Raw genomic sequence first — 25847 nt, 5'->3', positions numbered from 1 at the left:
TGAGTTAACCTATATACACAGAAACAAAGGAGAGGGATTGCTTAAGACAAAAATAAGCCTTTTACTAAAGAAGTTATGTGCCCGGGGTGTGACTACCCACCATGAGGGGCCCAGTGCGTAATTTATGATCAGATCACTGCGCGAGGTTTCTTTAGGCAGAACTCCTTTTGTGTCCACACTGTCAGCTAGTGAAGGGATTTTCCTGCTCAGTCTTCGCTGCAGCGAACTGACGTCAGGTAGCAAAGCAAACAGGTTCCGTGATGTGGGGATGATCTGAAAAACCCTGATAGTTGAAGTGACAAATGTGACAAGTGGTCTCTGTCCTAGCAGTTCCTCCACCTCAGATAGGCCACTGTGGGTTTTATCAAATAGATTTCTTTTCAACTCTTTTCTTGAATAATGGAGTTTCCTTTTCTTTTTTGCCCTAGAAGAAATATAAGACCCTCTAAAGCAGAACTCTGTATTATTATTTTCTGGTATTCAGAAGAGTTTATGTTAGTGCTAATAAAGCTCAGTAGGTGTGATAATGATATTCATAGGAGATCTAGCAAATGTTGAGAATAAACTAAAAATTCTACCTGCACATCAAGCATGGTAATGAAACATTAATATGGAACAATAGTTTAAAACTTAATTGGATTTAACTGGTATTTGCTTTTATGTTTAAACATACTCTGACTCTAAACATAATCAGTGGTTACATGAGTTACTGAACACAGGGAGGAAAGACCTCTGGCTGTGCCTTGCTGTGGCACAATGCAGTGGCATCCAACTGCAGAGACACAGGCAGGTTCCCCTGGCTTGCAAAGGATTTACCTCATACTGCCTTCCCCATTGTGAAGGACAGGGGTGTGTCTGGATATCAGCCCCTCCCTCAAGGCTTCTGCTAGCCTCTCCAACCCCCTCTTGCCTGCTGGATCTTGCATGTTGTTCTCCTAGCTATTAGGGGAATTTTCAATCTCTCCCAGATTCTGCCTTCCTGAGGAGATAGTGCTAACCCATCTTGCTATATACTGTCCTTAACATCCAGCTATGCTGCTTCCTTCTCAATTTCCAGATTTGTCCCACCACACATATATACTCCAACTGTTATTAGTGGAAAATGAGTTCTTGTGATGTCATGAGAAAAAGAATTTCCTGAGACACACATGGGAGGTTGGGGATCTGTGGTAAACTTTATTGATGATGTAAAATAAGGAAGCCCCTCTCCTGACTTCCCAATGTCCCATCTCCATCTATCCTGCCATGCAAAATGTCCAACCTCATATTCAAAAGGGCCAGTATAAAGGCCACTGCCAAGAGTTTCAGTTCAGTATTAAAATACAGTCCAATCCAGCATCTGGCTAGCTTAGCATGTGTTTCCAGTTGCAGTCCACTGCTGTGCTGTGGTTCAGTCCCCCTCCTGAAGCCTACGTGTGTAGTCCACACAGTCATGGGTCATGTGGCTGCTAAGGCCACGTGGCTATGGAGAGAGGATGTGCAAGTCCGTGGAGTGAGTATACTACCAAAAGTATGTGTGCTCCAGAGCACTTCTTTGTTCCCCAGGGATCATATTAGCTTGGGCTTTTATGATCCCAGGTACTTTTTTCAAAATGATCGATCAGCTTCCGAAGTGTCTGTGGGATTTTGATAGGTCCACCCATTTGTTAGACTGGCAGGCCTCTGTGGGAGGAGTGTTAATCCCCTTGGCAGAGCAATGCTATGATTCCCTGGGATGTAAAACTGTAGCTTCCCGGCTAAGCAAGCAGGCTCATGCTCCCCATTTTATTAAGCTCAGTGTCTAATTCCCTTTGTTCCCCTTTTCTGTCAATAATTAGCTACATACCGAGGGTAACAGAACCACTACATAGGAAGTCTATTGTACTGAATAACATTTACCAACCCATATATGAACTGATATGGTTTAATAACAGCTAAATGGGAGTCAGTGATAACTCTGTGAATGTTATAGAAATTTATTACACAAGCACATTTCATATTCACTTGAGCATTTCTGAATAAATACAGGTTAAAAAAGAGGTTAGCTGGGGGGTAGTCAATAAGCCTTGTTCTGATAAAAAACTCTTACTACCTCCCAAGTAGGCATATCTATATTTCTACATTATTATTAGTATTGTTATTGTTGTTGTTATTATCGTGGTCGCTAGTATTATTTGATTTCTTGATACAGATTAGAGTTGCTTAAAATTTGGACAAAATTATCACAGGAGTCCAATATTTTCACAGCTGTTGGAAGTCTGCTCAAGTAGAGTGATTTATTTTAGGCTATTTATTTCCATTTAAAAAAGTTATTTTCAAAGTTAAGGCAATGAGCCAGAACTTCTGTTCTGACTTTAATTCTAATCAAGGAGGAAAGACCATTTGGCAGAGTAGGAGTGATGGGAACTGTGAGAAATTTCTTGTCATGTCAGAGTGAATTACAGGCAAGGCAAAGGAGGCTGACATTATTTGGTACATGCCTTATATCTTAAAAAAACATACTTCATACTTTCCAGAGAAAAGATAATCATGAATTCATGATGAAACTTTATAAAAGAAATAAGATCATAAACATAAATTTCTGATACTATATTATTAACTGAGACCACAGGGGTGGGAATAGGGAGGAGGTCCAGATTATGTCCAATCTCACAGGATATAGAGATTTGGCTTTTACCTTGAGTGAGGTGGGATGCTATTGGAGGGCTTTGATTTGACTTACAGTTGAAAGCATTCATACTGGCTGCTGTGTCAGCCTGTTATAGATTATTTTATCAGCTCAGTAATAAGGCAAAAAACTTTAAACCATGCAATTACATTCTCCACCCCACCTTTTGTGTTATAATATCCTATATTTTTTCTGAAAAAATTCTTTGCCTTCATTTTTGAAAACTATTTTTGATGAGCACAGAATTCTATGTTGAATTCTTTCAGCACTTTAAAGATGTCATTCCATCTTTCTGGCTTGCATAATTTCTGACAAGAAATCTGTGATTATGCCCTGGCTGGGTGGCTGAGTTGGTTGGAGCATCATCCCATACACCAAAAGGTTGCGAGTTCGATACTTGCTTGGGGCACATATGGGAGGCAACCAATCAATGCTTCTCTCTCACATTGATGTTTTTCTCTCTCTCAAAAAAAAATCATAAAAACATATCCTCAGGTGAGGATTAAAAAAAAGAAATCTGTGCTCATTCTTATTTTTGTTCCTCTTTATGTCCTTTTATTCTTCTAATTGCTCTTAAAGTTTTCTCTTTATCATTTTTTTTAGGAATCTTATGTGTCTTAGGGTGGTTTTCTTTGTGTTTACCCTTCCTGGAATTTAGTGTGCTTGCTAGACTTGTGGGCATATAGCTAAAATCAAATCTGGGGATTTGGGAGCCATTATTTCTTCAAATACATGTTTCTATCCTTCTTTTCTCCTCTGGTATTCCAATTACATGAATCATAGACTATTTGATATTGTCACATAAGTCATGGAGGCCCTGTTCCCTTATTTTCAGTCTTTTGTCTTTCCATGCTTCATGGTAGATAGTTAATAATTGCTGTCTATTGCTACGTCTTCAAGTTCAGTAATCTTTTCTTTCTTCAGGGTCTAATCTATGATTTCTTTTTCCCATCTGGAGATTTTTTTAAATTTCCAGATGTTGGTTTTAATCTCTACAGATTCCATTTTGTTCTTATATACTTTTCTTCTTCTCCCCTTACTATATTAATATTTACTTTTAAATACTTAAACATGATTATAACAATTATTTTAAAGTCCTTTTCTGCCAATTTTGTCATTTCTGGATCTGCTTCCATTGTCTGATTTTTCTCCTAGTTAAGAGTCACTTTTTTTTCTGTTTCTTGGCATATTTAGCCATTTAAAAATATTTTATTTATTAACTTTTAGAGTGAGGGGTAAGGAGAGGAGACAGAGAGGGAGAGAAACATGAGTGTGTGAGAGATACATCAATTGGTTGCCTCTCGCATGCCCCCAACTGGGGACCTGACCCGCAACCCAGGCATGTGCCCTGACTGAGAATCAAACAGGTGACCTTTCAATTTGTAGGCAGGCACTCAATCCACTGAGACACACCAGTCAGGGCCATATCTAGCAATTCTTAATTGGATGCTGGAAAATGTAATTTTTGCTTTGATGAGCATCTGGCTTTTGTTTTCTTTAAAAAGTGTAGGGTATTGTCCTGGCCAGTGTGACTAAGTTGTTTGGTCATCCCATAACTGAAAGGTATTGGGTTTGATTCCTGGTCAGGACACACACATACCTAGCTTACAGGTTCAAGCCCTGGTCCAGGTGCATACAATTCCTGGCCCAAGCCCATCTGAGCATGTCCGGGAGGCAACCAATTGATGTTTCTCTCTCTCCCTTCCTCTCTCTAAAAGCAATGAAAAAATGACCTTGGATGAGGATTAAAAAACAGTGTGGACATTGTTCTGGTAGAAGGTTAAGTTACTTCCAGTCCTTTTTGAGGCTTCTTTTAAGATTTGTTATGATGGATCTAGGGATACCGTTATTTTAGGGATAGAATAGCTCCACTTCTAAGCTGTGGCTCTTTTTGGGCTCTCTACTGAGTACCAGGATGATTAAGGAGGACTTTTATTCTGGATAATGGTGGGCCTGCATAATTCCTAGGACTGTGTGAGCTCTGGGAACCATTAAGCTCATTGTTCTCTGATCTCTACTTGCTCTACCTCATGGAGTCTCATTCTGCACATTGCATTATTCAGGAAAGACTCAAGGGGACACCCATGCAAATTTCTGTAGCTCTTTCTGTCTTTAATTCCGTATCTCTCTCTTCTCTTGTACTCTGTACCACAGCTTCGGTTGCTTGTCCTCCAATCTCTGCTTCCTAAGCTCAGAGAATTCTATTCTCTGTTTGGGATCCATTCCCTGCCCCAAGTCTCCAGACAGAAAGATGGAGCACATAGTTGAAGTATCATGTGGATAAATACATAGAATTTGGAATGCCTAGAATACTAGGAAATAAACTATCCCACATACTCAATATTTCTTATTGAAATAAAAACAATCCTTCCACTCTTAAGATCAATATAAATTCAAACAGGGTAACAAATGAGACAAACACATGGAAGAAAACTACTAAAGCAAACAGCTTTAGTAGTTCTGGCCCTGGGAATTCCAAAAGAAAAGAAATTGGTATTTTAAGTTTTCCACAGGCTCTTCATTTAACAAGATTAATTTAAAACTATTCCAGTGTACTGCAGTGGGCATTAAGAACAATAGTCAGCCATGCCAAATGATGGAAAGATAACTTGTCTGGGAATAAAGAGACATGGATTTCAGTCTTTATTATAACTGTTATTATGTAATTTGGGGTTGTAATTCCCTCATCTACAAACGAGGTAATGACCAGTGGTCTATCCACTCCCCAGAGCTGTCTTCAGGATCCAATGAACTAGTGTACGTGAAAGTGCTACATAAAATATAGAGGGTCAGATAGAGGGATTATCATCATTAGAGTGACCAAAATTATATCAAGGTTGGGAGTAATTTAAAGCATCTATAGTGGGTGCTCCCAGTTATGAGAGGCCAGTCAGATTATGCGTTATGAACACAGCAGAGGTCACGGGGCTTGACCCTTCCACATGGAGAGCCTGGGCAGAGCAGTGGGTAAGCATCCCAGAGCCAGATTCCTGGAGACCCTCTTTTGTCATGATGGGGTCCCTCAGGAGCTCACCTTCAGGAATTACCTTACTGAGTGCTTTCATCTCTGCATTGTTTTGGTCACATGTTGTGGATTAACTATGGTTCAAGCTCAGCAGGACCAGGTAAGCTCATCTTTCCTGGTTAGTCCTGGCTCCCTCCCAGCGCAACCAGGCTGGCTGGGCCCCATTTTCCCTCCCCCATGGGGGAGTGTGATTCCTGGGCTGCTCACCCAGTCTGCTGGCTCTCTTCTTTTGGACTGTGATAGTAGAAATGCATTACAATGAGCTGATGTCCAATTATCAGCCTAATTAAAGGTGCCTGGTGGGGAGATCAGCCCCTCTGATCCAGGTTCCTGCTGTACCTGTCACAGTCAGTTTGTTCTTGGATAATCAAGGGCTGACTGTGGTCTTGTTTCCACCTTGATGCTTGGTTTTGTACAAGTTGACTTCCACCTGGTCACCAGGAGATTGGGAGTAGCCTGTGCTGTAGGTCGAGGTAGGGCATGCTCCCCAGACCTTGCTGCTCACCATGTACTACATAAATGCTATACTATGCCAGGGAGTGAGGGAGTGTCTTCACTGTCCATGCCTGCCATCTTTAGCAAGGGAGCAGGAGAATGCCGTGACTGTTTGCACTTGCCTGCCCCAGCCAGGAGTGGGAAATGCTGCAACTGCCTGCGCAAGCAGAAGCATGCCACATCCAAGCTCGCTCCCCTGTGTTAGCAGGACACGGGGAAAACAAACCTGGCATCTGCCAGTGCCTCTGTCTCCAGAAAGAGCTTCAACTGTTCACTGCTCCCCGCTCCTCCAGCAGGTGCTTTAATATTAGCAAATGAATATCTTTCGTATATACACTAGGTGCTTTTCAAATTTCTGCTTTTGTGCTGGATCCTGGGGTGAGTGAGACCTCAGCAAGTCCTTTCAAAGGAGGATCTCGGTTCCCTGTTGCCCTTTGGGCCCCTTAGACATCAGTCCTCTTGGTTCTCTAAGCCAGATGTTTCAGGGGGTCTCATCTCTCTAGTGGAGATTCCAAGTGTCAGGCCGCCTGATGTAGGCCATAGACCACTTCTGGGAGAAGCTCCAGACTGAAGAGATCCCTCCCTATTGTGTGTCGCCCCACCAGGGATGGGACTTTTGGTGCAAACAAGTCTCTGCCTCTCCCACTTATCTTGATGTGGTTATTTTCTGTCATGAAGAAGCAAGTTCATCTAGTTTTCAGATCTTTTTCAGACGGAACCAATCCATAAAATGTAGCTATATATTACGGATCCACAAGAGGAGTTGAGTTCAAGGTCTCCTGTCCTGCTGCCTTGGACCCATCCTCAAGACTTTTTTCTTTAAATCAGGCATAGGGTTCATAGGATTCATACAGTATAAAAATAAGATGTGAAAACACCCCAACTATCTGTGACACAGTGAGCAGGAGGTGGTGTGGGTTTCTGTAGAACCAACCACCAGTCATTCTTAAAGCTTGGCATTTGTGGCCAAAAGCAGAAACAAGCCATCACTGGTGTTCATGGAGTTACTGGTGAAACAGTATGAGGATGTTGATTAGACAAAAGCTCTGTGGCCTTTTTCCCCACTGGAACTCCTTGAACCCGAGCATGTATAGCATTACAATGGAAATTTCTCTGAACCACTCCTTTCTGTAATTTCCTGGTAAATCTTCTTTACAAAGTAGTTCTTAAACATATAACTCAGTTTCACATACCACCAGACTATTTGTTTCCATTCTCCAGAATCATCTGGTGAAAAAGCAAGCAATGGGGGGTGGGGGGAGACATAAAACAAACCTACCCATTCTGCATTGTCTGCATTCACAACTCTTTCTGGGCCTGGTACCCACTTCTCAGCTCCTTCACTTCACTTCTGACTCTTCACTCATTGTTTAAAGGACCATACCCACCAAGGCCTCTGCAGGTGGCTGCATGTGGGTTCCCACCAACATTTTTAAAAATATATTTTATTGATTATGCTATCACAGTTTCCCCTTTTTCCCCCTTCACTTCTCTCTGCCCTGCACACCCCCTCCCACCCACATTCCCCCCCTTTAGTTCATGTCCATGGGTCATACATATAAGTTCTTTGGCTTCTACATTTCCTATACTATTCTTGCCCTCCCCCTTCTAGGTTGTCTATTTTCTACCTACCGTTTATGCTACTTATTCTCTGTACCCTTTCCCCCTCTCTCCTCCTCCCACTCCCCTATTGATAACCCTCCATGTGATCTCCATTTCTGTGTTTCTTTCCTGTTCTAGTTTTTTGCTTAGTTTGTTTTAGGTGTAGTTGTTAATAACTGTAAGTTTGCTGTCATTTTCCTCTTCATATTTTTTATCTTCTTTTTTTTTTTAGAAAAATCCCTTTAACATTTCATATAATAAGGGCTTGGTGATGATGAACTCCTTTAACTTGACCTTATCTAGGAAATCTTTATCTGCCCTTTCATTCTAAATGAAAGCTTTCCTGGATAGAGCAATCTTAGATGTAGGTCCTTGCCTTTCATGATTTTGAATACTTCTTTCCAGCCCCTTCTTGCCTGTAAGGTATCTTTTGAGAAATCAGCTGACAGTCTGATGGGAACTCCTTTGCAGGTAACTGTCTCTTTATCTTTTGCTGCTTCTAGGATTCATTCCTTAATTTTAGTCTTGGGTAATGTAATTATGATGTGCCTTGGTGTGTTCCTCCTTGGTCCAACTTTTTTGGGACTCTCTGAGCTCCCAGACCTCCTGGAAGTCTATTTCCTTTGCCACATTGGGGAAGTTCTCCTTTATTATTTGTTTAAATAACTTTTCCACTTGTTGCTCTTCCTCTTCTCCTTCTGGTACCCCTATAATTCAGATGTTGGAACATTTAAAGATGTCCTGGAGGTTCCTAAGCTTCTCCTCATTTTTTTGAATTCTTGTTTCTTCATTCTTTTCTGATTGGATGTTTCTTTCTTCCTTCAGGTCCACTCCATTGATCTGAGTCCCAGTTTCCTTCCCATCACTATTGGTTCCCTGTACATTTGCCTTTATTTCACTTAGCATAGCCTACATTTTTTCATCTAATTTGTGACCAAATTCAACCAATTCTGTGAGCATCCTGATTACCAGTGTTTTGAACTGTGTATCTGATAGGTTAGTTATCTCTTCATCGCTTAGTTGTATTTTTTCTGGAGCTTTGATCTGTTCTTTCGTTTGGACCATTTTTTTTTGTCTTGACGCACCTGTTATGTAGTGAGGGGCAGAGCCTCAGGTGTTCACCAGGGCGGGATAACCCAGTCGCTATGTTGTGACACTGTATGTAGGGAAGGGGTCCGAGAGGGAACAATGGTGCTTGCTCTGCTCTCTGCCAGATTTCAGTCCCTTCTGCTGCTTCCCCCAAGCAAATTGGCCCTTCTAGTGCTGATTCCCATGTGGGTGGGTTTGTGTACATTCTAGGACCCTGTGGGTCACTCCAACGATCTCTCCTGTGAGACTGGGAGTTTCTCCCGCTGCCTCAATACCCATGTTTGTTTTTTTTTTCAAGTGGTTTGAGGCTTTATTTCCCCACATTGGGGCTCTGGGTTGCACAGTCAGTCCCATTCCCCAGTTGTTTCTCCCAGTTTAACTGTGCCCAAATGTGGGACTGCCCAGTCCACAATCTGCCACCTCACTGGGTCTGCCAGCTGCTGCCTTGCCCACTCTGGTCTTCTAACCACCACCTTGCTGTGGGTCCTCTCTGCCCAGCTACTAGTCTCCGCCCCTCCTCCTGGTATGACTGAATGTGTCTTCTTTAACTCCTTGGTTGTCGGACTTCCATACAGTTCCATTTTCTGTCAATTCTGGGTGTTCTTTGTTTTTAAATTTGTTGTTGTCCTTCTTTTGGTTGTGCAAGGAGGCACAGTGTATCTACCTATGCCTTCATCTTCGCTGGAAGTCCTCCCACCTACATTTTTATTTCTTATTTTTTAAAAGATATTTATTTATTTATTTGTTTGTTTATTTATTTATAGGGGAAGGGAGGAAGAAGGAGAAGAAGAGAAACATTGATGAGTAAGAGAAACATTGATGGATTGCCTTTACATGCGCCCCAACCAGGGCCCGGGCCCACAACCCAGGCCTGTGCCCTGAATGGGAATCGAACCTGGAAACTTTCACTTTGCAGGATCACACCCAGTCAACTGAGCCATGCCAGCCAGGGCTACCTACATTTTTAAAAGCTATCTTCCATTACTACTGAGAAGGCAGAATCAATGGGATACTGTGGCTTTCCTGCATGGGAGACAATTATCTTATGTGACAGAGGTTAAAGTTTGTCACTGAAGTGTGTACATGATAGATAACAGGGAAAGCAAGATACCAGTCAATGAATAGAGTGCAAAGCTTTTAAAGAATGAAAACAAAGGGATTCATATAAAAATAAAGCATCCATTTTATGTTTGCCAAGAATGGAAGTGGTAGGCTTACTGAAATTAACCTAAATTACACACAGATATATGTACATGTATGTATCTGTACACATGTATATATCTCACACAAAACTTTGTTTGCATATCTTTTTTTATTCCTCACCCAAGGATATTTTAAAAATTGCTTTTAGAGAGAGGAAGGAAGAGCAAAAAACATCGATGTGAGAGAGAATCATTAATTGGTTGCCTCCCATAGGCTCCTGGACCTGGGATCAAACCCACAACCTAGACATGTGCCCTGTCTAGGAATCAAACCTGCAACCTTTCAGTTATGGGATGATGCTCCAACCAATTGAGCCATACCACCCAGGGCTCAATTGATTACTGTGTTTTCTTGATTACTATGTCTATATAGATTACTATGTTTTCTGAGTTCTTATTAAGCAAAAAAATTCATTCAGTAGAATTTGAAGTTCACACAATTGTTGAATAGAAAAATTACTGATGCCTGGGTTTTGTTGATGCTGATGCATGTGAAATTGTGGACAGGTATTGAGAAAGATTTCTTTTTATAAAACTCCCACCAAACCCCCAAAGAGTATGTGTTCAGGCTGAGGCAGCTGAGCCCTGTGTGGTAGACAGCTGCTTTCTACACTGCAGGTGAAGACAGCCCTTAGCAAACAGAATAGCTGCTCATGGCAGTTCCCCATTGCTTTCAGAACAAGACACAGAGAGTTATCTTGGATTATTCCAACTATCACTGGGGCAAGTTCTAACATAAGTAGAATCATGGTGAAGGCATTCGAAGACCAAAACAAGGGGTTACAGATTAAAAACTAACCACCAGCACAACCAAAAACCAAACAAACAAATGAAAAATCCTTCAGGCTTTAGCAGCCTTTTACTAAGAATTATCTTCTGGGAAGGAAATCTTCCACTGTTTGTATTTAGGGCTTGTGATTTCATGAAATCAACACAACTTCATTTTCCACAGCTCTGAGATTGTTGGCAAGCTCTCTGTAGACTTAGTTTGATTTCCTACTCTCTAGCTTTTCAGTAGAGAAAACCTGACCATGTTTGTTCTGGGCCTAATTTCAGCACAGTAGTGTTTGGTCCCGTCATCATTACAGCTTCTAAGCCTATCTTAGTGAGTTTCTGGTTCCCAAGAAGGGAACCTGGGTTTAGTGGGAACTAACGTAAGAAACAGCGCCCCCTGGAGGAAGATGGTGAAACAACTCTGGCAGAAAAACTGCAACTGGACCACTTGTAAATGGGGCCTGGGGCCCCCAGGACCCCTTACCTTGTGCAGCTCTTTCTTTGATGTCCCCAACTATAAAATAGGTAGAACCTATTCCTCTTCTCATACTTGGAAGCGTACATGATACTATGCAGTTCAGAGGTCCTTGACACTTTTCTCCTCACGAACCAGTCTTGATTTATCCAAAATTTTATGCATTTCCACAACTGACTATTTTGAAGATCAGTGAGAGGTACCATAATTGGAATGGTAAAAATTGTAAAACATCAGAAAATTAAATGAAGCTAACCATGAGGTTTCGTGCATATAGTTTGTTGGGGGGCAGGGGAGGAGGAGACAGACAGTCACCGCTGCTTCCCAGAGCAGAGGTCCTGAGGCCCCAGCTCTCCTGGCCTGGGCTGGGTGACCACACCTTTCTGTGGCGTGGTCACTGGCCCAAGTCTACAGGTTTGGTCGCTATATCTAATATCTACTGACCAAATAAAGACTAGAATGCATTGCTGCTGAATTTATTATCCTTCCAGTTTGTAGATAATTTTGCAGTGGAATTGCTATGGGTAGGTCTTTAGCTTTACACTCTATGTAACATGAAGGTTGGTTCTAGTATTTTTGCACTTTAGAAACTTCTTTAAAATCATTAATTGGTTTATCCTTTTACTAAACACTATGAGTCTATGACCACCAATTCCGTGCTTAGGTATCTACCCAAAGGAAAAAATATATACACAAGGACTTGAATGTATATGTTCATATCAACATGATTTATAAGAGCCAAACACTTTAACCAATCCAAATATCCGTGAAATGGTGAATAAACAAAATGTGATTATTTCCACAGGATGGAATACCTACTTGGCAGTAAAAGGAATGAAATTTTGACATGCGACAATATGGATGAACCTAAAAGACTTTGCTAAGAGACCATACTGAAGAACTTACACACTGTGTGATTCCATTTATGTGAAATATCTGCTAAAGGCAAAACTAGAGAGACAGAAAGATCAGCACTGTGACCTGAGTTGAGCTGCCAAGTGTTCTCAGATCATTGTGCTAGCATGTACAGAATACGGAAGTTCTAAAGTGTATTTTACACTTATTACTTTACAAGATGAAAGTGCAAATTGTTATTATTCTTTTACATAGGGCACTTTCCTAAGGGAAAAGGCAAAGCACACCCTGTAAGAGCATACATTTAGAAATTGGCTTCTCTCTGTGTGTGTACATCCCTTTATTTAGCACCCCTCTTCTCAAGCTTTGGGGTGGGGTAGAAGCAGCATCTGTCAATCACTACTCCGTAGTTAAGTGCAGGCATCTGGAAAGGAAGGAAATGTAATGGCTGCTGCAGCCATGCCAAGGTGTGCAGTGGATGGGTAACCAAGGGGGTCAATGAGCATCCCTGTAAAAAAATTGGGATCCCAATTGAACATTGGGATCACTGTTCCCAATGACTCTACCTAGTTGAATCAACATTTATGGAGCACCTGCTATGTTCAGGATCTGGAGCTACAGTAATATATGGGAAAAGTCCCTAACCTTGAGAGTCACACACTCTTGGGTGGGAGGAGGGGAAGTGGCTGATTTGGGGTAAAGGAGAGCAGGAAATATGAGATGTCTATTTTAAAAATTCTTTTCAATAATAGATAACTGACCTGAGGCTTCCTTGCAGCGTGAACAGGATTTAGGTTAATTTAACCCAGTGTTCTGTTGGCAACCATAAGCCCTCAGACTTGCAGGACAATGATGACCTAGCTTATCTGCCTTGACATATATGGACAGGACTGGGGAGGCAGACTCTGCTCTCTTTGAAATTCCTCTGTGCCAAAAGAGTGAAGACCATGGCCCATTTCCACACCTGGACCATCATTATGTCCCCGTGCTCTGTACTCTTTACCATGAGTAAAGATCCTTGGACATGACGGGGCCATAAAGTGGAAAAATCCCTGCCTACAAGGAACCGACCATTGGATTGTTATATGTGTAAGAAATAATCATTTTATTAAGTTACTGAAATCTTCATGTTTATTTGTTATAGCACCTAATGTTATCTAATAAAGAAATTTTTTAATCTTGATACTGGTGCTGCAGTTACAGAAACATAAAACACCTGAAAGTTTAGTGGTTAGGAGCTGGCAAAAAGAAAGAGAGAAGAAAGAAAAGAAGAAAAAATAAAGAAGAAAGGAAAGAGATTGAAAGGGAGGAAGGAATGGAGGGAAAGGGAACTGGACTGAGACTCATGTTATATTGTTATGTGGTGGAGAAATACTGAGTGAAACTCTCACCTGTGATAATATGGACGACAAAGAACAAACAGACTGCTAGAGAAGAGGCAAATGGTAATGTGTATTGATTGATCCTCTCCATATTTGTGAAGGGGGTATGTATGATGGGAAGAAAGAGAGAACTGACCAGTATAAATTGGTAAGCACGAACAAAAATTCCAGAAATTTGGGTCCCTGCAGAGTTACAAGAATTGAATACTTGAGGATTCCAGACAACAGCAAATAAGACTGAAAAAGGCTCTGACCAAGCCCCACTGAGACATCAGGTAAACAAAGTGACTCAGCCTTGAGAGAAACACATTACAAATGTCATGCTCCCATCCAGGCCTTGTCTTAGATGGCTACAAGGCAGCTACTATTAGGTTTACGGGGAACTGGCTTAGCAGCAAAGAAGAAACCTGTAATTCCTGCTCCCTACCGCTTCCATCCTCCCAGTCAGTGTACCTGTCACTTCAGCGGGAAACCGTTCCTCTCCCGTGAGCCTGCTGTTCTGCTTAGCTCTGGACCCTCACAGCCCTGGTGCAGGGCTTGGAAAAGGTATCTTGAACAACTTAATTTTCATCAAACAGGTGGTAAGGCTTCCTCTGACTCATATTTAGCTGCCATCTTATTTTCCCCCTTCCAGTCCAGGTTTCTGCTCTTCCCTGCTAGTGGAGATTTCAGTTGAACAGGTCATGCTGGGGTTTAGAGTGGGAAGCAGTGTGGGGGAAGGTGACCAACATCCCTGAGGAACCCTCTGGGACCCCTCCCCGCTCAGAGGCCCTGGCTCCCAGGAGCCCCAGAGGGACACTGCCTGGGCTCCTCACATCCCTCACCCCCCGCGGCCTGCAGCATCTCTGTGTACAGGCAGCCACTGTGCACATCAAACCTCATCTCAGCTCCGGACACTTCACTGTAATGGTTTTCAACATAAGACCAACAAAACTAACATGTGTGGATGGGAGAGAAATCCAGTAAGAGAAAGTGATTTATGACACAAGCCTAGTAAGTCAACCCAATGTTAAATTTGTAAATTTAGGAACAGCCCTCTATACCTTAAGACCTCTTCTTGAATGCAGAGTTGCTTTTTATGCTTCTTTCAAATCTAGGCTTACTGTCACTCCTGAGTTCTCACCTAGACATTTCCTATCAGCCACCCCCTCTAGCTGCCCATCTCCTTACCTGGAGGTGTCTCTGCCCGGGAACAAGCTGTGGGCCCTGACCCTTGGTGGCACCTCAGCCCCAAACCCATCTTAGTGCCCCGTCCGTGGGACCCTCCAGCCCCACCCCTCTGGCAGGTTCAGGGTCAGCTGAGAAGGCTCAGGGCTGAGGACACCGCACTTCTGGGACAGGCATGAGCACAGGTTGAGACAGCTGCCTAGAAGACACCTGCCAGGCAAGGGAGGTCTCCACTACAGGCAGTGTTTGTTTCTTGGAAGGAACCAGCCAGGTTAGCTCCAGGTGGCATTTGTAAAGCTCCCCCTGCACAGCAGCAAGGGGAAAAACTGCCTGCAGCAGCAGAATGGGTGCTTACTCCTAAGGCCCAGGGTAGGAAGTGGTTTGGAGACTGAAGACAGTGAATGACTTCAGTGGAGGGTGATCGTGGTGGGGCAGCTGTGGGGGTCAGGAGCCATGAGGCAGGGGGTGGCGGTGGGGAACAAGTGCTGTGGACATGCTGTGAAGCGTCCAGATGTCCTGGTGGCAATCCCTACTTGCCTGGTGAAATCGGTTAGGAAAACAACCCAAATGCAAAGAAAAATGACCTAAATCTAAAAGCCAAAGGACTAAGGGACACACGGGGACCCAACTTTCCAACTCTTATTTCAGGAAAAAAAAAAAAAGCTATTTTTTAAAAAAGTTAGGACTAAATTTAAGGCCTTAAGTTCAGATATATTATTCACAGTGTGTTTCAAATATGAAAGAGGCAATCAATCAGCTGATTAGGTGTGAAATGACTTTGACAAGACTTTATAGAAAAATAACCCATGTTATATCCTTCGTGTGTTCACTGGGCACGAAAGGCTGCCACACTGACCGCCCCCACAGCAACGCTGCCGCGCCGCCTCACTGGAGCCTTCCCTCCGGTGGCCCATCACCAGTTGCCATGCGAGCACTCCTGCACTCGCCTCCACGTTGCCAGGACTCGGGAACCCACCCTGGAAGGGCAGCGCATGTCAGGTTTGGACATATTTTTTTATTTTAATTTACTTTCACATTTACAGACTCAGGCAGCCCTTCTGAGAAAAGGAAGGTTGAGGTTGCCTAGAAGAATAGCTCGGCTCATGGGCACTTGGGACTTTTCACAAGGAAACAATCCCGTATCTCAAGGGCGCTCAGGGTCAGAAGGCACCTGACAGAGTGGCCGTGGCTCGCTCCTCAGTGCCGGGAAGATGTATTATTGGAGGCTGCCTCAGCCCAGGATTTTATTGCTGGTGAACCTCACTATCCAACTCAGAGTCCAGGGTGATGGCACCATCAAAAACAGGTCCGGTGGTGAGCAGATGGGTGAGACGAGAACCAAATGAGTCAATTGCACTGACTGCAATGCTGCCCTGGGGCCTTCAGCCCCAGGGGAGGGCCCTGGAGGAGAAAGGAAGAGAAGTCCCCATTGCCCATCCAGACGGGACAAAGACAAAGAGGGACAACAGTCAGGATGGGCACGCCCCAGTCCACAGCGGCCTGAGCTCCAGAACCCAGCCAGCTCTTCCTTTGCCCGCGCCACTTTAAGGCCCCTAAAGATGTTCGCTTTCTCAGGTGGAAAGAATATACACTCCAGTCCCATCACTTTCCAAAATTATATCTCTTGGGCTGAATGAGATAATCACTTGGCTGGCAGAGGCTCAGAAATATGGACTGGTAGCACACAGGCATGGATTCTGAAAAGACAGGCTGCCAAAAAGTGCTCTTGGGTCACCCCTGAATGTCACAGGAACAGGACAGTCATGGAAAGAATGGTTTACCTCTATGATTATAGCAGCGCCAAGATGAAGGCCAGGGGTATAATTTTATTATGCAGATTTGGGCCTGTATTAGCCCCTGCAATTTCTGCACGCCACAGTCTTTTCAGGTCCCCTGGAAGTGCTGTGTGCTACTCCTGCGATCCCCGTCTAGGGGATCTCCACCATCCAGGGGAGCTGCAGTGTACCCGCCTCCTTGACAGCTGAGGGAAATGACTCCTAGTGTCATATAATTTTTCCTCCTGGTCTTTAGACTGTTAAGTGTTTAGTTCTTTTCCCTAAGGACAGCAAAGACCTACTGGCATTGGTAGGGGGTGGGGGACGAAGGCGCTCAGGGCACCTGATGTTCAAACTGCGCCGTCACGGTCAGGGTGCAGCTTTATCAGCCGAGGCACCCGTGGCCCATTGCCGACTCGGGCGTCTTCAGGAGGGCGATGGAGGAAGCATCATTCCTGTGCGTAGGTCTCCATCTGCTGAGCCTCTGGTCTAACAAGGGTATCTGAATTCACAGTCCTACCCATTAGTTTAGCAAAAAATCTGGCTTTTGATACCCAAAGAGCTTAAAGTCCCCTTGGAAACGGGCATACAGGCGGCGGATGTCCCGTTTGCTGATGCCCAGAAAATAGCGCTCCACCTTGGTTCTATTATACACGGTGATGCCCGGAGGGATGGTGGGGTATGACACCAGGTGGTCTATGCCGGCCTCCCTTAAGATGTAAGGGGCGTCGTCCTCCAGGGTCTCATGGTGGCCAATCACACTGTATGTTATCTCGCAGGGCGCACACAGTTCTACATACGTCACCCAGTGAATAATGTGGTCCCCAAACTGAAGGTCCAGCCATCTGTGGTTTGGATCGCCCAGGTAGCGCACAAAATCTTCAAACTGGATGCCCCGGGTCTCTGTCCGGTTCCTCCTGTATTTCCTGATGATGCCAGGGGCAATCTCATGCCTGTACCAAGGCTCAAAGCGGGGATTGTGAACAAATTTATCCTTAAAAGCAGAAATCAGTCTTTCGAAGGGATCTCTTACAATAAAAAACTTGAAGTAGGTTTTCAAGCTAAAGAAAAAAATGAGAAACAAGAGGTTAAGTGGATGCTGTTGGTGGTGCCGGCCGTGAGGGTGGCAGGAGTGGACAGTGGCAGCGGAGCAGCAGCCGCCGGGTCCTGAGCCCTTGCCCAGACGAGCCAGGAGTGCCTCCTCCTCAATCCACTCCCACACCACCCGCTGGCGGCCCGGCTGCAGGTGAGCAAAGGCAGCCTCAGACGCCGTCACTGTCCAAGGCCACAGCACTACCCCCTCACCCTTGGGGGCGCTGTGAGAACATCCATTTAACCTATGTTTTGTTTTACTTGAATATTTCGAAACTTTAAGAGTGTTTAAAAGTTTTGTCTTTGAGCAGAAAATCCTAAGGGCAGGAATTCTGAATGAGTTAGGAACAGCTGAGGCCAGAGAAAGTTACTTTATATCTTTAAAGATTCAATTCAAAATTGCCAGGGGCAGCAAAAATGAGAGGATGTGGTAGGAGAAGAGGGAGAAGGAAGCTTCAGGCCCCAGCTGGCGGGAGCAGCGGCCTGGGAGGCCTGCAGGAGAGGCAATGGTGGCACCAGGGAGCAAAGGGCCTGCAGCAGTGACGGCGATGACAAAACGGCGAGGACGCTGTTGTCGTAGGTGTGCTCACTCCAGGCCAGAAACTGCTGTCAATGCTCCGCAGGGCTTGACTCATTTCCTCTCATAAAAACCCTGAGACATAGGAGCGCAGGAGGGTAACAGGACAGCCCTGGCCCAGATGCTGGCTCTGGCACCTAGTACCTACACCCTGAAGGGTTTGTGGGGGTTGGGAAGAATGGGCAACCAGGGCTAGAACCAATGAAAAGGTGTTGAAGAGTGACAGAGGGCAAAGTTCGTTGGTCCCGGACTTTCTTATCCCTTTTAAACATTGATGTATGGGGCCATGTCATAACTCATAAAAGGAACCTTTCAATTTATTAGCTAACTAATTTGTAAAAGCCAGTGCCCATCCTTGCTGTGACCACTGGCACTGGTCTCCCGGTCTGTGCTAGGTCTGGCCCACACCAGCACTCCTAGGGCAGCTACTGTGGAAGCAGGGATAACGCCTTTGGAAAAAATGAAAAACTAAGTGGGGTTTCCTTGCAACCTAAACCCCGTTCTTATGAAATAATGATCATATTCAGGAAGAAGTCCATAAAATTTAACATACCCAAAGCAAAACAAAATCGACCACTCATTTCTATTAGGAAAATGATATAACCTTCACCTGAATGGGCTGCACAAAGATAAGGGTGGATAGTTGTTTTGAAGTTCTCATCAAGACTTCTGAATTTAGGTGCACTGAACTCTGGGCACATGCTCGGCCGCCTCTCGACCATGCGAGGAGTCCTTGGGACGCAGGGCGAGTATGGAACTGAGCCTGGGGTTTTATCAAAATGCCCCTCCCCACAGAAACCTCTTCCTACCGCTTCTGAATTTCTGCGTTGCTGAAGGAGGAAAGACGAGGGAGGCCGTTCTTTTCATGGTCGTGAACCACGTTTTCAGGGATCTCTTCAATGGAAGGAAAGGCTCCTGGGAAGTAAACAAGGGAAAAATTGTGTTAGCCACCTTTTCCCTCAGTGCTACCTTTAGAGAAGATTTCCATCTCTTGACCTGGGCCCATGTTCCACACAAGTCATCCCCCAAATCCAGGATGAGGCCTTTTAATTCCAACTAAGATGACTTCACATGACAAGATGAGAGTGGAAAAAAAAGCTTTTGGTAATCTGTAAGCCAACCGGAGGAAACAGACAAGGTGGGAGGAGGTGGGTAAGGGAGGGAGCAAGGAGTGGAAAGGACAATATCTATCCCTGGAACGCACTGGAATTGGGTTGAATCTGCCATGATGAACAGATCACTTCATGCCGACGGGGTGCCTGAGACCAACACCACTCATTCTACCACGAAACTGGGGACATGCCAGTGCAGCAGAACCATGAAACACACTGTCTACACCCCTAGCACCGTCACAGGCCCATTACTGTGGGGAGGCAAGGTGCTCCCAGGACCACATCCCTGGGCCTAAGGTGGTTCCTACATTATGGGGAACCGATCCATGTGGCAGTGGCAAATGTAGCCCAGCCTGATTTGGAAAGCTGGTAGGGAGTGAGTCGGCACACAGAACCAGGCCCATGGATCAGTTTTCCTGTGGGGAACCAGGCCTGCATTGTACCCAGGCTACTTTGAGGCTTGCTTTTGCTAAAACTCCCTCACCCTGAATTGAGACAGCAGGTGCTTACTGTAACTTCCTAAAGTCTGTGCTAAACCTCCCAAGGATGGAGTAGTATAACTGGTTCAACCACTTTTCCCCTTACATTTGCAACATCCTTTTCTTTGAAGTAATTAGCAACATCTTCTCCTTTGTTATCTGTAAAAGGTAATCAGCTAAAGTGAACCTGTGCATAGTACATGAGGGCCACCCTTGAGGTAATGCTCCCAGAAAAGCAATAAAAGCCTGTCCAGGCAAGGGTTGGGGCCCTCTCTCTCAGAGTGGCCATGCCATTCCTGTTCGCCACAGGACTTGTGACTTTGTTCATCGCGTCCACACCACACAGACCCCGGTGATCAGAGTCTACATCGCTAGGGAACCTTGCAGAACACCAGACAGCTAGTGGCACAGATGTTTAGTGTGGGAATGAAGTTAGTGTCCTGGGAGTGACATCAGATACTGAAGCAGGGGCCCGGGAGGACAAGGAGTGACTAAGAAAACAGGAGGATCCAGAGCCGTAGTGCTGGAAGGCAGGCCGATGAATCCGACAGTGAGGGGTTGCATCCTTGGGTTGGTGGGTTGGGCAGTTTTTATTCGTTTTCCATCTTAGACGATGGAAATAAAGCGTCACTGTCTGAGCTCTTACCCAAGCCTCTGCAAACCTTTACTTCCATCCTGTGTTAATCCTGTCATGTTAACTTGGAGTCCAGCAGGGAAGAATCTGTTGGACCATCTGAGCAGTGGCCACTGTGTTGTCTCTTCAGCTCAGCCTTCCCCCACAGGTTTAAGCACCCGTCCGGAACTGTATGCCAATTGCTGTGGATGGCTCTAAAATGAGCAAGACTGGGAAGTGAACCAACTCAGTGGATTTCTACGTGGACCTGCTCAGGTGCCTGTTCCCATCCAGGTGCATCTAGGGCCAGCAGAAGTCAGCCACAAGGGCCATCTGTTTTTCTGTTATAGGTGTACCTTCTTTTATTGCACTTCACAGACGCTGTGTCTTTTTACAAACTGAATTTTTGTAAATTGAAGGCAAGACCCTCCACCAACAAGATTATGACTTGCTTCATTGCACCACTTACTCTACTGCAGTGGTCTGGAACAGAAGCCACAGGATCTCTGAGGTGTGCCTATACGTCACCTGGCACACCTGCTCCTGTTTTTGCCCTGCCCTTGGAAGTGGGTGTTACTTCTTTAAACACTAATGCTTTTCATACTGTGGTGGCAGATTTCTAAGACTCATACATTTGTTGTTTTAAATTTGATTTGTAACCTTATTCTACAAAGTCAAAATTTCAATATGCTATCAGATTGCTCAAGCACATGAGGTGAGTGTCTCCCTCCCCGGTCCCCCAACCAACCAATGAAAAGGCCAAATGGCAACAGACTGACCAGTGGGAAGGTGGCAGCAGTAGGGGCTGGTGGACAGAGACCCAGGGCACCCTCCGCAGGGGTCCCAGGTCTGGTTCTTCATCCAGAAGTCACACTGATGTCAATCAGACCCATGCTTCGTTCAAAGTTGAGTGTGACAGAGCCCATAATGACCCGGGGTCCGTTCAGAGTAAGTGGGGTTTAAACTAATAAACACGGTGTTTGAAAAGGGTAGTGAATAATCAAAAACTATAATGTATGAGGTCACTTTTCAGTGATCTAATCTGTTTCCAAGAACACATCAGATTTCCTGAAACAGGTCAGTTAAATACTTTGAATATAAATGCTTGGTGTAAAGTGGAGACCCTCTTTACCCATCCAGGTGGCACAGAATGCTGTCTGAGGGGAAGGAGGCCCCCACACCCACTGGCAGGGCTCCCCTCCCAGGCACTGAGGTACGGGCCCTTCTCAGCACAGGAAGGACAGCTATGGGGGTAGCTTCCTGGCAGCTCAGTGAACGCAGGGCCTTGACTTATGAGGACAAAGCCAGTGACTAGTAGGAATCAGTGCTGTGAATCTGAAGAGACGAACAGGGACCCACTGGGTGGGCAGGCTGCCTGAGGTGGGCGCTCTGCTGTGGAAACCGAGGAGACTGTGGCCTCGGCAGTGGCCTTTTGAAAACAATCAGTGTCTAAATTAACCCCACTGACTTTTTTTTTAGTGTGCCTAAATAAAATTTTATTGGAATATAGCTGTACTTATTTACGGACCTGCTGTCTGGGCCTATCTTTACACTGCACAACAGACCGTGCACGGCTGAGCCCACGTGTGGCACTCCTATCGCTCCACACCGCTGCAACACACGTGTTCTCACAGCAGATACAGGCTCACTGCCTAATGAACATAATGCTTTGCTACTGAATAACAAAGTATCAAAATAATCTGCACTCCATTGTACTTTAAAGGTGGAATATTTTAAGTCCACTTTTCCCCACCAACTTTTAAAGTACAACGCTAGTAGGAAAAACACGATGGAGAACTGTCTGAAAGGTTATCAGCCCCTCTTAGGAGATGTGCCTTCCTGTGGCTGCTTTCTGCCTCCTTCTGTCCCCCCACCCAGGTCACGGTGACTTTCCCACGGCAAACCCCGAAGCCTGTCATGTGGGGCAGACAACAGGCACGGCACGCACCATTTAACACGATCAGCACTTTCTTCCACTGGGTGTTGCCTACTTTGGGAGTCTGGCAGAAAAGGATCTTGTGCTTGTCACAGACAAATATTCGGTCCAGGACGAACTTGGACACTGCAGTGTGTGAGAGGTTCTTCAGGGCCTCATCCCTGCAGACATTTCGGATGAGCTCCAGGCGCTCCATATAGACCAGGGGCTGAACAAGCTGCCTGTCTGAAAGCATTTTCCCAGTAGGCTGCAGGTAACAGGGAGGCAAAAGGGCACAAAGGCTTCATTAGTACCAGACAGGATGCCCCTTGGGAGGCCCTGCTCCCTGGCCTCGTGCTGGGCACACACCTCTGCCTGTCACAGACATGAGCAGGGCCTTGTGGACCTGATGCGCCTTCACATTCAATCAGAGACAGCAAACCCTCTTGTTCCTTCATCCTCAGCTTGGACAAACTGAGGAGTAGGGGGTGACTGTCTGCTGGTCACTTTGCTGACAAATGATGACCCATAATTTCCTGGAAACTGTAGGATACTTCTCACTCAGGGTTTCAGTGAAGGCCAGTTTCTGCCGCCTTCATTCTCTTGAGCATCTCCCTCCTCGTGACTGTGAGTGTGCACATGTGGACCGTATCTAAGGGCCGGCTGCTGCACACAGGGTGACTGTTTCGAAGCTATTCTGGTATACCAGTATGTCTGGTTTATTAAGTAAAATAAAAATAAAAACCTCAGGTCATTCAACATGTTTTGCAAATGTAGAAATCATGACTCTGTTTCCTCAGTAAAAAGCGTATGATGGAGTTTCTCTGTATGGGTAGTTAAGGAGAGGGGAGGGTTTTGCTTGGCAGTCATGTCAGTCTTACTGAAGTTCAGTCACTGGGAGCAAATGCTGGAGCACTCCCGCAGTAGTTTGTTCTCAAAGGAGTTATCAGACCAGGTGGGAAAATCCATGTGAACTGTGGGGTGAAGGCTCTGATGCCAGAAACCTATTCCCACTGGGAAAGTGGGCCTAAAAAACCGAGCAGGGGCAGGTGTGCTAAAGACCCAATGAGCTTGGGGCCATGGGGACAGCTGAGAGCTCAGCCCCTGGCTAGGTTTCTGAGCCTGGGATCCAAGCTACGTAACAGTGGGAAATTGTAAAACGGAACTATAACCCACCCCAAGATTCTTCTGACATTATCCTGTAAGTGCTGACTCTAATATGTAGCTTATAGATAAACAATGTGTTTATATAAGAATCCTAGAAACTAGCTTCAAAAGATACAGACACTGACCTTCATGCATCCCAGCTCCGGGAGATTTGCTGACCTTCAACCATGGATCCAGAATGACATGAAGTTGAGATGACATGAAGCCGGGAAGGCTAAACCAGGATGACACACACCGGACCGTCACTTGCCCTATCAGAATGGACTGTGCTCATCTGCACATAGGGAACTTGCAATCCCCGCCCCTGATCTCTCTATTCTGTTCCCCTCTCCCTCCTTATAAAAACCTCTGCCTCCACTGACAGGCGGGGGCTTTGTGACATGAGTTCCCATCTTCCATGTGGCCAGCACCTGAAAAGATACAACTTTCCTTTACATCAGCACCTGCCTCTTGAGTACTGGCTTTCATAGTGCAGGCAGCTGAACTTGGGTTCGGTTACAGCTACACAAGGGAATGGCTATACTTCTTTTATTCTGCGATGCCACCATTTTTGAAGTGCTAGTTCTGACTCCTCTGAGTTATCTAGAATAGGTCTTTTAATAGCTTTCTGCCACCTCAGAAACACAGTATACAGGAGGCATAACTTCTAGCTCATGTGCAGCTAAGACAGGTCCTCTGTTGCCTTCACACAGAACTTGAATGAAAACTTGAGTCACATCTCTTCCCACAAAATTTTTTTTGAAAGATTTTATGTATTCATTTTTAGAGATAGGGAGAGGGGAAAGGAGGGAGAAAGACAGGGTGTTGGGAATTGCCCTGCTTGGTTTCAGAAGCTGTAACCCCCCCCATGGCTAAGGATAAGTGAGCATAAGCCACTAAGGAGACAAAGCTTATCTCCCCTTCCTCTTTTACTTTGCCCTGCCTGGCCCCCAGTGCAGGATCAGTTAGCCAATGATGGGTAAGATTCCTCAAGGGAGGGATGACCTAAGACAGGCACGCACATGGGGAGCCCCTAGGGAAGGACTTGGGGGGCTACAGCAAAAGCGGGTGATGGACTCTTGCCCCTTGGCTTTGACATAGCCTGAGTCCTCATTTTGTCTGCAAGAAGTCTGCTAATCTCTTGGATGCCTTACTTCCCCAGCCTGACTTAAGCCTGAAACAATGCTGGAGGTGGGTGTGGCCCTGTGCTGGAAAGGGCGGGTTCTAGGGCGATCAGGCCTAAGAAAGAATGCATAAAATCCTATGAAACCTACTTTGCTAACACCCTCAATTTAAATAATAAGGGACCAAGCAGGAAGTGAGTTTGTTCCCCAAAGTTTTATGGCCCTTTAACTATCTGACCCTGACTCAGAATAAGCCCTCAGAGTTCTTTGAATATTATCTATTGTTTAATCATTTCTGCCTGACAATGATTGATGAACTTTATTCCTGTGCAAATGGAACCCAATAAAAGCCTGTCAAGGCAAGGGTTGGGTGCTCTCCTCTTGAGAGGGTGGCCAAGGTGCTCTGAGGCTTTTTCTCCCCTCGAGAGAGAAGTCACACCATCCCTTTTCTTCCACAGGACTTGGTAGTCTGTGTGGATTTCTCATGCCTCATCTACAATGTGGCAGACCCCACAAGCCGGGGTCCGCATCAAGAGGGAGAGAAACATCAGTGTGCTGCTGCCTCTTGAGCACCCCTCACCGGGTTGTGAGTGCCCACAACCCAGGCATGTGTCTTGACTGGGAATCAAACCGGAGACCCTTTGGTTTGCAGGCTGGCACTCAATCCACTGAGCCACACCAGCCAGGGCCCCACAAAAGTCTTAAGCAGAGGCTTCACTGTATTCTGGCATCAAATACAGCAGAGAAGTCTACCTCCCCCCTTCATTGTCACTTCTTTGTAGCCAATGCATTTTTAATACCTGGGTGGTTTGTAACATTTTTCCTGTTATGATTCTAGCACTTTCATCACTTTGCCAGGATATCTCAGTGCATGTCTCTCACTGATTTTGCCTGGAAAACAACAGCCCTTTCTGCCTGTATCCTTGGCTCAGGAAATGTGCTCTCCTAAGGACATTTGGGTGGGGGTGGGCTTTAGGTGAGACAGAAGGGAGAGGTGCTCCAGCATTAAGTTAGGAGGTGCTCCAGCATTCACCCATAGCAGTACACTTCTGGTACAATATGGCTGTTGAGAAAAACCGCTGCCCTTCTCTTTAATCTGCATTACAGAGAAACATAATTGCATTTACCCTGGGGAAATAGAATCACAGACCATATAACACCTAAATGAATGGTTTTTAAAAAGGAAATGTTCTTTCCTTCCAATTTTGGGTGTTTCTTTAAAATACACAAGTATTTATTAATTCTTCATTAAAAAAGTTGATTTAAAAATACTGACTAGGGATGTGGGCATCTATAAAGAC

At 45.1% G+C, this 25847-nt stretch overlaps 1 protein-coding gene across 6 annotated transcripts in view; it reads right to left on the bottom strand.

Moving 5' to 3' along the window:
* Positions 1-15708: 15708 nt before the first annotated feature.
* The window catches only part of CHST10 (carbohydrate sulfotransferase 10), a 32062-nt gene continuing 21923 nt past the window's right edge, over positions 15709-25847 (bottom strand). For 4 of the 6 annotated variants that reach the window (XM_028516706.2, XM_028516709.2, XM_036028286.1 and 1 more), the window contains 3 exons: positions 22310-22544; positions 18967-19072; positions 15709-17549 (listed from right to left, as the gene is read on the bottom strand). In XM_028516706.2, the coding sequence (XP_028372507.1) occupies positions 17012-17549; positions 18967-19072; positions 22310-22544 (879 nt within the window). In that variant the 3' untranslated portion in view covers positions 15709-17011. Of the gene's footprint in view, positions 17550-18966; positions 19073-22309; positions 22545-23568; positions 23695-25847 lie in introns of all 6 variants that reach the window. The other 2 variants (XM_028516708.2, XM_036028288.1) reach the window with 2 other exon arrangements.

This window comes from Phyllostomus discolor, chromosome 6 (genome assembly GCF_004126475.2).
Source record: "Phyllostomus discolor isolate MPI-MPIP mPhyDis1 chromosome 6, mPhyDis1.pri.v3, whole genome shotgun sequence".
In the NCBI taxonomy this organism is placed as follows: domain Eukaryota; kingdom Metazoa; phylum Chordata; class Mammalia; order Chiroptera; family Phyllostomidae; genus Phyllostomus; species Phyllostomus discolor.
This window is presented reverse-complemented; position numbering and strand designations above follow the sequence as displayed.